This window comes from Egretta garzetta, unplaced genomic scaffold (genome assembly GCF_000687185.1).
Source record: "Egretta garzetta isolate BGI_Z169 unplaced genomic scaffold, ASM68718v1 scaffold36, whole genome shotgun sequence".
In the NCBI taxonomy this organism is placed as follows: domain Eukaryota; kingdom Metazoa; phylum Chordata; class Aves; order Pelecaniformes; family Ardeidae; genus Egretta; species Egretta garzetta.
The window spans coordinates 459,384-471,474 of record NW_009259975.1 but is presented as its reverse complement, the minus strand read 5'-3'; the positions used below and the strand labels follow the sequence as shown (position 1 = coordinate 471,474).

The 12,091-nt window shown below is 38.8% G+C and overlaps 1 protein-coding gene across 1 annotated transcript in view; it reads left to right on the top strand.

Annotated features, from left to right (window-relative positions):
- The window catches only part of RP1 (RP1 axonemal microtubule associated), a 180,939-nt gene that overhangs the window by 28,410 nt on the left and 140,438 nt on the right, over positions 1-12,091 (top strand). The window contains 9 exon segments of the mRNA XM_035895877.1: positions 707-858; positions 1,451-1,529; positions 2,411-2,486; positions 4,549-4,625; positions 4,728-4,759; positions 4,900-5,029; positions 7,956-8,071; positions 10,989-11,150; positions 11,990-12,091. Coding sequence (XP_035751770.1) covers positions 707-858; positions 1,451-1,529; positions 2,411-2,486; positions 4,549-4,625; positions 4,728-4,759; positions 4,900-5,029; positions 7,956-8,071; positions 10,989-11,150; positions 11,990-12,091 — 926 coding nt within the window.

Here is a 12,091-nt window from a genome sequence, read left to right as displayed (position 1 = left end):
ATTTTAATGACCACAGTTTTCCATTGATACATATTTTTATGTATCATAGCCTTTATTCCAGTGTCATTGGATTTTGACTCAAATTTAATTTGCATTATCCTTTTCTATTAAATAACTGATTTATTGAATTTAAGTCCTAGGGATTTTTTTCCCAAATCTACAACCTTTAAAGAATTCCCATATGGAATGTAATAGCTGAAGTCTATCCTATTCTATTGCATGAATCAGTAAAGTAATAAAACAGTGCAGCTTTCTAAGTTCTGAGGGCCTAGAAAACTAAAACTATGGTGCTAGATTTTTGCTTGTTTGGTTAACAAGTGCATTCAGAATGCTAATGGCTCCCGTTGCCTGTTACAGTTTTGATCTCACCACTTATGATGAGGTTAATCTTGGATTTATGTTATTTACTTTTCAGCTTTATGATAATTTCAAATGATGCTGCAGGATGAAGACATACTACTGTGCATTTAAAGTTCAATTTTCTTTGCATTCCCCATAGTGACAGTCTGGGATAAAAAGCATAAATGTAACACCAAAGCAAGTTTGTACATTATTTTACTTAATATTGAATAGGATTTTTAAGGTTTTATACTCTAGCTGTCCTTGACACGGATGTATTTGGAGTCTACAGGCACATTCACAGCCAGATATTATTGTGACTATAATAGTGTTTGTGATATGAAAGGTTGTCATCTTTTATTGTCAGTGACTGTCTATGAAGTGCATGTGACAACAGGAGAACTGTGGAATGCTGGAACTGAGGCCGATGTCTATATTTCTGTCTATGGAGAAAGAGGTGATACAGGATCAAGACAGCTGTTCAGGTCACAGAAACCCAAGAAATTTTTAAAAGGACAAGTAAGTGAAAGACAGGGCATTTTCTGATATGTTTGGCTGGCTTTTCTCTCCCAGGTGGGCAGTTATCCCAGGCAAGGTGCAATTAGAAAAGACATAATTACTGCATTCCAGCATCTCCCCAAAATTACATAATTAAGCCAAAAATACTTTCTAAAGGTATACCAATGCTTTTGGAAGACACATTTTTCATTTATAAAATAGGTAAACTGTGTACTTTTGGTTTTAATTCTTCTAAAAATTGATTTAATAAGTTAAAATGAAGCTTTACATTTTATATCTGCATTTCTAATGTTGAAATCTGCTGTAATTTGTAATTGTTCAGCCAATTAAGCTTTCAGCAGGTTTCTCTTTTCTGACTCTGATCCCATTGATTTGAATGGAACTACTCCCATTAGCAAAGTGATCAGCCTTACTTAATTATTTTATTTCAGGAAACTTGTCCTTCTTGGTTTGTTCTCACCTTATCATTAGCTGATATTTCAAAGGATGATCTTGACAGAAGAGTTCTATGGGTTTATGGGACTTTGGGATTCCATGGCTGAAGAATGCTCTGCTTTTTAGATTTCACTGAAATGTTGTTGACTGATTACAGACTGACGTCTTTACTGTTGAAGCTGTGCACCTTGGACATTTATACAAGATTGTTATAGGACACAATGGTCTTGGATCAGGTCAGAAATCTCTCTCTCTAGTCACAGAGAATACTGCCTGCGAAGTTATTAACCTTTTCTTTGAAATATAATATCTATTTCTAATCCTGAATGTATTAAAGCATTTTAGAAGTGAATGACAAAGGCTGCTAAGGAAACTGTTCAAGTGACACAGTTACCTTACTGTATCATCACAAATTTCAAATATTTTGTGTTCACTTTCACTACACTCTTAACCATTATGTTAAGGACACCATCTGCTACTGTTCTGTCATTTTTGACTAATCCCTATGGAAAAACTGTGAAGAGGAGTAGTGTCTGCATGATAAGACATTGAATATGTCTTGTGCAGTCTGTTTTATAGATAAAATGGACTATTATAATTTTACATTGATTAGCATTATCAGTTACACTGTAAAGATGCACTTTTGGAGATTTTGGGTGCACTATCTTGTCATTAGACACTCAATTAATGGTGAAACTCAAATTGCTTGCAGTCACAAGTCCTGTTTTTCAAACTCTTGAGCCTAAATATTGTAAAACATAGCAATTTATCTTGAGCCGTGATAAGCTGCTATCTAAGCTTGTTGATACTTTGATTGGCAAAGCAAATAAGTCTCATGCAATGATGATGTTAAATGAGGAGGGGAGGGGGAGATGCGCAATGCTCAGGGCCATGACAGCCAAGGAGGGACCTAGCAGCTTGCAGGCCCATAGGCAAGCTCTACAGTACCTAGAGCCAGTGTGGTCTTCTCTCCAGCCATCAGGGCAGTGGAGCTGCAGTTTTTTCAGTTCTATTAGAAGAGAAATTCTAGTAGAAGAGAGAAAGCCATTGGAAGTCAGACTTAATTAAATCTGCCTCTCATGAACTGACTTTTCTTTTTTTTTAAATTTATTCTAAGGAAATGGATGGTTTCTGGACAAAGTTGTGATCAAGGATCCTATAACAGATTTGGATTATACTTTTCTTTGTAACAGGTTGGTGGTGTTGCATTTGGGTTAGATTTTTAATAAATTTGTAATTACTCATAGTTTTTCTTCTGAAATATCCTGTCAAGGGAAATATGTGGTTCCTAAAAAGTGAGCTGAAATGGTCTCACTCTTTTTACAGTTCTCTGAGTTGTACCTGCCCCAACTCTCTGGTTCATTTGAGCTAATGAAACAGCAATAAAAAGTTCTGCCTGGGAACTTTCCATTCTCGCACCTTGTGAACTAGTCAAGATGTGCTTTTTTGACACATGCCCCATATTGCGTTCAGTTTTGGGCCCCTCACTATGAGAAAGACATTGTGTTGCTGGAACATGTCCAGAGAAGGACAACAAAGCTGGCGAGGGGTCTGGAGCACAAGTCTTATGAGGAGCGGCTGAGGGAACTGGGGTTGTTTAGTCTGGAGAAGAGGGGGCTGAGGGGAGACCTTATCGCCCTCTACAACTGCCTGAAAGGAGGCTGTAGTGAGGTGGGGGTTGGTCTCTTCTCCCTGGTAAGGGAGGGGATGAGGGGAAATGGTCTGAAGTTGCGCCAGGGCAGGTTTAGGTTAGACATTAGGAAATATTTTTTCAGTGAAAGGGTTGTCAAGCATTGGCAGAGGCTTCCCAGGGAAGTGGTCGAGTCCCCATCCCTGGAGGTATTTAAAAGACGGGTAGACGAGGTGCCTGGGGACATGGTTTAGTGGTGGGATGGCAGGGTTAGGTTAACGGTTGGACTTGATGCTCTTAAAGGTCTTTTCCAACCTAAACGAGTCTATGATTCTATGTTTCTATATCCAACACCTTGGATCTGACACCAGCATGTCCATCCATTCTTCCATGTCATGCCATGCAAGGTTTTTCAGAAGAGCGCATTGCTGTCTCTCTAGCAGACTGATCCTTTACTGAAATTAGTATGGGGATTAACTTGGGGTTCAGTGAGTTTAGGATCAGACTTTAAGATCTTGTGAAATGGCTATCACAAATGCAGCTACCTGGCCACATCTTTTTTTCTTGTTTGCCTTGCAGCCTGTCACTGAGCTGCAACATAATTTGAAGCAATCCTAACTTCCCTGCCTTTTCCTCTGCAGATGCTGCTGCTCTGAATCTTCTGTTCTCTAGCTCATTTCTAATTTTACCTACGCCTGATTAATTCTCAACACCTTACAGAAAAATTATAATTGATAAAGATCAGTGCAAATATTAGGAATGGTAAAGTCCAGTCACGTATGAGTCTAGCTGCAGCTTGCCAGTGGCACCTCGTTTCTATTTCCTCCTCTCACTTCTCGGAGTGAATAAATAACTGCCTGAGACAGCTCGGAGTGAGCGATGGGCACACTGAAACTGATTTATGTGTGAGTAAGGGCTTTCTGCCTATCAGATACACCACCTTGTCTTTGCCTGACCTAATTTTGATTCTGTATTCTAGATGAGATGAACTGCTATGAAGAGATCTATAATGCTAGCTTCATACATAATTTAGGGAGAGTTCAAATCCATTTCAGGCAGAAAAATACAGGGTATGTGCTAGTTATTGTTAGAGCCTGACGCCGTGCTTGCTGATCTTGCTCCCACAGTGTGTGAATCCTTTTGACTCAAATGGAGTTAGACTTAATTTATGTAAGTAGATGTGAAGCAGGCACAATGGCTCTGTAAAAGTATAGTTCAGACATGGCAGAATTGTTGCCTGCGGTGGATTTGCCTCCCTGTACAGGGTTTTTCAGGGCATGGAACAATTTGCATCCTGGAAAGATGCAAAGGAAGAGCAAACATCATGACCACTGCACCTTTTGTTATCGATCTGGGATCAATATGAGTTCTCTGATTTGTAATAATTGGCTTAGCCCTTGTACCTCAGTCCAGGAAAGCATCTATTTATAAATTTCATGAAGAACAAACAAACAAACGCATTTTTGCCAAAGTCAATCTCTAAAGCTGGATTTTTGTATTGCTGCTTGTCAGCCTTGAGACTTTAATAAATAGAATGGGAAGTATCAATATGCAAGTGCCATGTGTACAGTATTGTGGGAGTTGCCAGCCAAGATTGTATTACTGAAATGGGTTCTGGTTTTTAGGTGGCTGGACCAGGGGCAGGATGATGGCAATATTGCTAGAGAACTGACTGTGACAGATACCAGCACGTTTCCAGGAAGTAAGTGGAAATTGGTGGGGAGGAGAACCCAACGTCACTGCAATTGTGTGAAATGGAATGGGGATGCTCTGTAAATTAATTACATGGCTTTTATCTATACAGGACAAGAGCTGGAACTCAAGAGAGAGGAAATTGTAAGAACGTACCTTTTTATTTTTATTTAAACTAATCAAATTATACTTTGAGTGAAATCAGGTCAGTTGTTCTAATGTATGTCAAATTCCAGTGTATCACCTTCTCATAAGTCTTTTCTGCTTGTTGTTTACAAAACTAGTGGGCTGCCGAAAAGTGGAAGTTTCAGGAAGGCAACACACTTCAGTTTTATAACAGGCTTACCCGTGGCTTCATTTGCCTCAATCCAGATAGCAGAGTCGATGCTCTTGGTGACAAGAAAAACAAATATGGTAAAGTATTTTTCATGTGGGTGTATGCATAAAAGATAGGAGAAAGGACTTTATAGTTCACTGTGATCTCATATAGTGATTCCTCTAGTGAATACGAGCAGACAGTTATAATAAACTTTTTCCTTAATTAAAATATTTACATGTATTAATGGCTGTAAGAATGCAGAAATTATATGCTTGCTTTACGTATAAAGCACAAACCTCCCCCCTCATATGGTATCTTGTCACTGGCTTTTGCTTACCAAAGAGAAACAACTAGTCATCTGCAGTTTAATGCTCCCATGGAACTGCCATGGCAAGGACAGCTACAGACTTTTGTAACTAGATAACAAGTTAAATTTCCAGGTGTGGTTCATTATTAGGGAGTGTGTGTGTGTGTGTGTGTGTGTGTGTGTATGTATATAAAAAAAACAACAAAAAAAATTTTATTCCATCCTTGTAATTGATTTTAATGGCACTTTTCCTGTTCCTCCTCTTTATCAGCTTCCATCCTACTGTGTTACTAACACTTAACTATAATACCTATCATCTTAAGCACACATATTTTTGTTACCTTTGTAGTGATGGAGCTGCTCAGCCTTTCTGACATCATCCCAGGGTCCTTACACATCTTTTTCTACGTGATAGAAGTGATCTTTTTCTAAGTGCTAGAACAGAATCTTTCAGGACACACAAAAGAGTGCATGGAGAGCAGTGCAATCAATGCTCCTTAGCATAGCCTATAAAGGCACCTTAGAAAAGCTGCACCAGAAAACTCAAATGTATAATATGGGAGATCAGTAATATTACAACACTGAAAGTGGGTGTTAATCTGTTTTACTAAAGGTCTTCTTATTAGATAGCAGTTTTGGTCCTTGAGTTCAATGTGGTGACTCAAACACTGATTAACTCAAATCTCCTATCCTAGCTTTAGCATTTGCAAGTGTCTTAAATGCCTGAAAGCAGTTGCGCAGCATGGTAGTGTCCTTCCTCCAAGGAGATCCATTTAGGATCACAAACTGTGAATTACTTGGTGGTAGACCAAACTACCTGCTTGTAGGAATTTGGTCTCTAACCTGCACTGATGCAGTAAGCATATCTTTGCTGCTTTTTAATTCTGTGTCTTCAACTGATGGATTGTATCTGGTTTGATTTGTCTTTAGGGTTCATAATAAACATTTAGAGTTCATAATCTTCTAACATGTGGGATTCAAGTTCACGCTGCAGATTGTTTCCCAATTTTCATCTAGATGCACTTTCCTTTCTATAAATTAGTGCATTTCTGATGATATTTTTCTAACATAAGCATGTGGTATTTTTATTGCATTCTATACCTTTTCGGTACATTTTTACGTGCTAGATGTAAAATTCATGAGCGTTATCGCCACAGTTTTAAACGAGTCGTGTATAATTAATTGTGCAAGTGCCAAATCTGATGCACAGCTACTAAATATCAATAGTTAAAGGTGATAGATATAAATAAATATATTAGAAAGAATGATCAAAACAAAATTGCTATAAACTGGCTGTTAATTAATTTAGATTGGAAGTCAGAAAGATGAGTAGTGTGATCTGCAACCTCCCAAGGATTTAGTAATACTTAGGAATTAAACTGGTAATCAAAAGGAGCTTGATTTTTCTGAACAATATGATAAAGTTGTCCTGATAACAGAGGAACAGTTAGTGACACAGGATGTATTCTTTTTCTGTAGATCAGAGTACAAAACAACTACAAGTACAAAATGAATGCAGACACCTATCAAGAAACACTTCTGCCTTCAGAACAATATTTTTCTCTCTTCTTTCAGATTTGTTTTACTTACATGTGCAGTGTTTTACAAAGCATCTAGAACAGTCATATGCAACAGAAGTCTAGAAGTGCTGACTTGGGAACTGTTGCTTGAATTTTCGTTTAGGGGCCCTGCTTCCTTCCGTGTCCTTTGGAATAAGGTCCTCTGACATAAATTATCTATCTACCTGTCTTTCTTAATAGAAAACTGCATTTCAGATACTGATAGAACTGTTTATTTGTCTTCAGCAGATCTAAAGCAATGTAATTTGAAGGCCTTCAAAGTGGTGATGGCAAATTATATCACATGATGGTTTGGTCCAGGTTTTTTTAATTTCTCAGGAAGCTTTACCTCTGTCTGAAGGCAGAGATCCATTGTGACAGTTACATGTCCTCCCTATCCTGCCCCAAGGACTAGAATCTGTATTTTATGGTTTGTGGTATCATCCTGATGGGTACAATGATCCTTGGCTGCGTAATTCTCATGGTCCCAATGACACCCTGATAATCCTACGTTATGGACACCACAGGAGTCCTCCAGAGACACCTGCACCTTACAAACGGGCAATATAATGTACTGGTAGAACAGTTCAAAAAAGCAACTGTTGCTGCTGGGAACAATAAAAATGGCACTGCTTCAGCTTTTGTCAGTATTTTGTAGCTATAAGAGGTAATTGTTTGGAAAATTGGCCAGATCTAAAATTTTAGAAGCCATGAGCTATGCTGCAAGATTTGCTTTACAAATTTTAATATGGATACAGAGAAGATGAATTATCTTTTCCTACCTGAGAGTTTTATGTTCTCTACATGTTTTCTTATTTATCATGTAAATTCATTGCTATAGCCTAGTTCATTATGCTGGAATCTTCAGCTCCTTTTTGTGGATTTTTTTTAAACATATATGCTAATAAAAAGAAATTTGTTCCTTATCATTAGCTCTCAGGGTTTTTCTTCTCAAGGCAATGAAGTAGACAGTAGTCTCTAGATGCCCCTTCCTGAAGGAATGAGGGGATTCATTGATCAGAGAGGTCAAAGTGTTGAGTTAAACACTTGGTTCATTCTTTTTCTTTGAAAATTATAAATCATTGATTGTAATTAAATGAAAATATGAATTAATATAGTCTTATACTCCTAACATTTTTTTAATTTAAATTTTAGGTATTTTTGATGTAAATGTCAAAGGGAGAAATATATGTATACTCAGCAGTCATCAGATGCCACGTCTTGCTCTTGCTCTTGTCAACAGCCATGTAATTGGAAAGGTAGGAAATGCTGTTACTGATTTCTGCTTCATAATTACATTTCATTGTCTGATTCAAAATAATGTTGTTTTTAATCTGTCTAATAATTGTGCTTCCAGTCAAATAAAGAGCTAAGAACTGCAGAACTGAACCCAGGAAATTGTCAATGAATAGGCAAATTTAGACGCAGAGCTTTGACTGTTTTCTCAGTTTACTCTTTATTCTTTGGTAGGATGTTTCAATAGACTAAATGATTTGATGCAGCAATACCAAGCCATTCCAAGCTGTAATTTATATTGGTTTGCCGCATGTTGACAAGGTACCTGCTATGCTTGTTGACATGACTGAGGGCTGGGATGCAATCCAGAGGGACCTGGACAAGCTCAAGAATTGGGCCTCATGAGGTTCAACAAGGCCAAGTGCAAGGTCCTGCACCTGGGTTGGGGCAACCCCCAGTATCAATACAGGCTGGGAGAAGAATCATAGAATCGAATCATAGAATCGCTTTGGTTGGAAAAGACCTTTAAGATCATCGAGTCCAACCGTTAACCTAACCCTGCCATCCCACCACTAAACCATATCCCTAAGCACCTCATCTATCCTTCATAGAAGAAAGGATCAAGAACAGCACTGCTGAGGACTTGGGGGTACTGGTGGATGAAAAGCTGGACATGAGCCGACAATGTGTGCTGGCAGCCCAGAAAGCCAAGTGTATCCTGGCCAGCAGGTCGAAGCAGGTGATTCTGCTGCTCTACTCTGCTCTGGTGAGACCTCACCTAGAGTAATGCATCCAGCTCTGGAGCCCTCAGCACAAGAAAGACATGGACCTGTTGTAGTGGGTCCAAAGGAGGGCCATGAAAATGATCAGAGGGATGGAACATCTCTCCTAAGAGGAAATGCTGTGAGAGTTGGGGTTGTTCAGCCTGGAGAAGAGAAGGCTCCAGGGAGAGCTTATTGCAGCCTTTCAGTACTGAAAGGGGGTTGTAGGAAAGATGGGGACAAATGTTTTATTAGAGCCTGTTGTGACAGGACAAGGGATAATGATTTTAAACTAAAACAGGGTAGATTTAGACTAGGTATAAGAAAAAAATTTTTTTACAAGAGTGGTGAAACACTGGAATAGGTTACCCAAAGAGGTGGTAGATGCCCCACCCCTGGAAACATTCAAGACCAGGTTGGACAGGGGTCTGAGCAACCTGATCTAGTTGAAGATGTCCCTTTGCGGGTGGTTTGGACTGATGACCTTTAAAGGTCCCTTCCAATCCAAACTGTTCTATGATCCTATGATTTCCTCTTTTTGGATAAGTATAAATTCTAAGGATTAATTTTAAATGCCGGTTTTTCCTTTGTGTCTTTTTCTAAGTAACATGACTGTCATAAGCCAACTGAAATATTCCAAACTTGTTTTGATCCATTTTGATTTGTTTCATTCCATCTTCAAAGTCTGACTATTGCCTTTCTTTCTCAGCACTTGCAGTATACAAGGAGGCAAATAGATTTGTAGAAATTAGTTCTTTCTGATGAAACTCTTCTACTGATGAGGGGAGAAGCTGTTTCACTTTGTTGAGTTCTTCCCCTTATTTATCCAGTAATAATTTCAGAGTTAAAGCTGGTCCAATTCTTCTTTTACATGATGTGCACTAGTGGGAATAGATACCCTCAGTAAAGTTAGATTTCTCAATGGGGATAACGTCAGGCTGCCAGGCAAACTGTCAGACTTCCTTGCAGGACTTCCTAGTGTTCATATTCATTAGTGTAATTCTGATACAGAGAACCCCGTGCAGTCTGTCACACTGCAGTATATCTTACTACAGAGAGGTTATTAACTGGGTACTTAAATTTGAACTTTCTCTTTTCTGCTTTGCTACTGACATGCTTTATGAGTTTGAGTAACCTATAGAAAATCTGGATCTCAATTTTCTTATTTTTAGTTGTGCAAGATGTTCCTTTTCCCAGGGAACGGGAAAAGTGCTGTTATTTAAAACTTTTTGGGGTCCTTGGAATGAAGATAGGTAAATGTTAAGCAAAATGGCAATACAAAAATTGCAATTAACCTTATGATACATATTTAATTTTATGTTGAGGACATGCTGGCTCAATTTTTTCACAACCACTTCTAAAATTCATACAAACTTTCCTTTGCTTTTAGAAGCATATTGTATCTGATAGACAGGTTTTTTGAGTAGGAAGCTTTTTCCTCAGAAGTTAGTGCCTTGGAACTGAAAATTTTCCCTAGAAATATTGATTCTTTGACATCTTAAAAATGCTGAAAAAACGTTAGATGATGCAAGCCAGCACCCTTTTAAATTATTGAGCTGATTATTAGCATTTTACATTTATTATAATCCTGGTTTTATTTAAATATGAGAATGATGATGGAGTTGATAAAATATTTAAATACATGTTCTGTATATTGTGTCTTTTATACAACTGGATCACACAGTCTGCAAGCCTGAACAGAGAAGCATGGGTAGTGTGTTGCTGTACTCTTTCGTGTAAAACTTCTGACTACTTAAGCGTTTTCTGTGAGAACAGTACATGTAAATGAGGAGGAACATGGAGGCAAACGAAGGAGGGCTGGTGGCAGAGAGTTGTTGTAGTTCATTTCATGTCTACGTCAATTTTTTTATTCCAGCCTCCTTTGCCCCATTTGTAGGCTGAGACTCTGATTGAGGCCCCCGGGTATCTTTCATGTTATCCTCAGATCTGTGTCATCCTAAGATGAACTGTTTCTGCGCTTTGAAATTCCAGAGTCCACAATTTTAGAACTTTGGTATCAGGACTGCAACTCTGAAAAATATAAGGACATTTTCGTACTAGACTGGTATTATTGTGGAAACGTGAACAACACAGAAACTATATTGTGATACTCTCTGCTCTGGATTTTGCCATATTTAGTAGTTCGTATAATTATTTATTCCTACTTTGACTTTGTTAGAGTAAAGACAAGGCTTGCTGTGAGCTCTGTGTCCACCTTCAACCAAATGGTTGTGTCATTCTTGAGTCGGCCAGGAACCCCGGTCACACCGTTATGTTCAATCTTCAAGGCCAGGTAGCTGAGGAAACAACAGGATATGCCAGACTTACCAAAGAATTTGTTGTGCATGTCAAGGTAAGGTGGGCAGAGGGAAATTAAGAAGACTCTTCTAAAATTTACTGTTATAAAGCAGATGGTGTCTAATCAAATGTCAGAGGATTGCAAGCTAAAAGAGTGATCCTCTTCCACCAGGTGGAGCTAAACTACAGTTTAACAGGTAGGCGGCACTTGAGAAGTTTTTCTTTACTGCTCTGGGGTGAGCGATGCTGATCCTGCAGCTGGTTTTATGCTGGTAGGGTGGGCAGTCACACAGGAAAGATGCATCTCTCAACTTTTTAGTAAACCTTCGAAAAATAGAAAGGTGGGTACATACAGGAGAGCTGCCTGGGAAATTACTTAATTTGGAAAGAGAAACAGGTAGGCGGCACTTGAGAAGTTTTTCTTTACTGCTCTGGGGTGAGCGATGCTGATCCTGCAGCTGGTTTTATGCTGGTAGGGTGGGCAGTCACACAGGAAAGATGCATCTCTCAACTTTTTAGTAAACCTTCGAAAAATAGAAAGGTGGGTACATACAGGAGAGCTGCCTGGGAAATTACTTAATTTGGAAAGAGAACAAGTTCCTTAACCTGCCTTGCTCCTTGTGCTCTGGATGTGCTGCTGAACAATAAAAACTGGGGAAGCTGTGGACTAGGGAAGGATTTCCATGGTCCAGGTTAGCGTCTGCACAGAAAGCAGCAAAAATTCAAAGGCTGGAGGCATACTTGAATTACTTGGGACCTCATTTACATTTTATAGTTGGAAATGTATTAATAAGTTCTTAAAATAAATCGGTATAAACAATATGAAAGTCCAAGTTTAATATGGAGAAAAGCTGTGCTATTATACACAAAGGACATCTTGTCTCTGATCTGAAGGGTGTGTTTCACCATGGCGCCATCATTCTGCTCAACACAAGTCTCTGCCAGGCTCTGTGCCTTAGACCTGATGGGAGCTGCAGCGGAGCAGGTGGGCAGCAG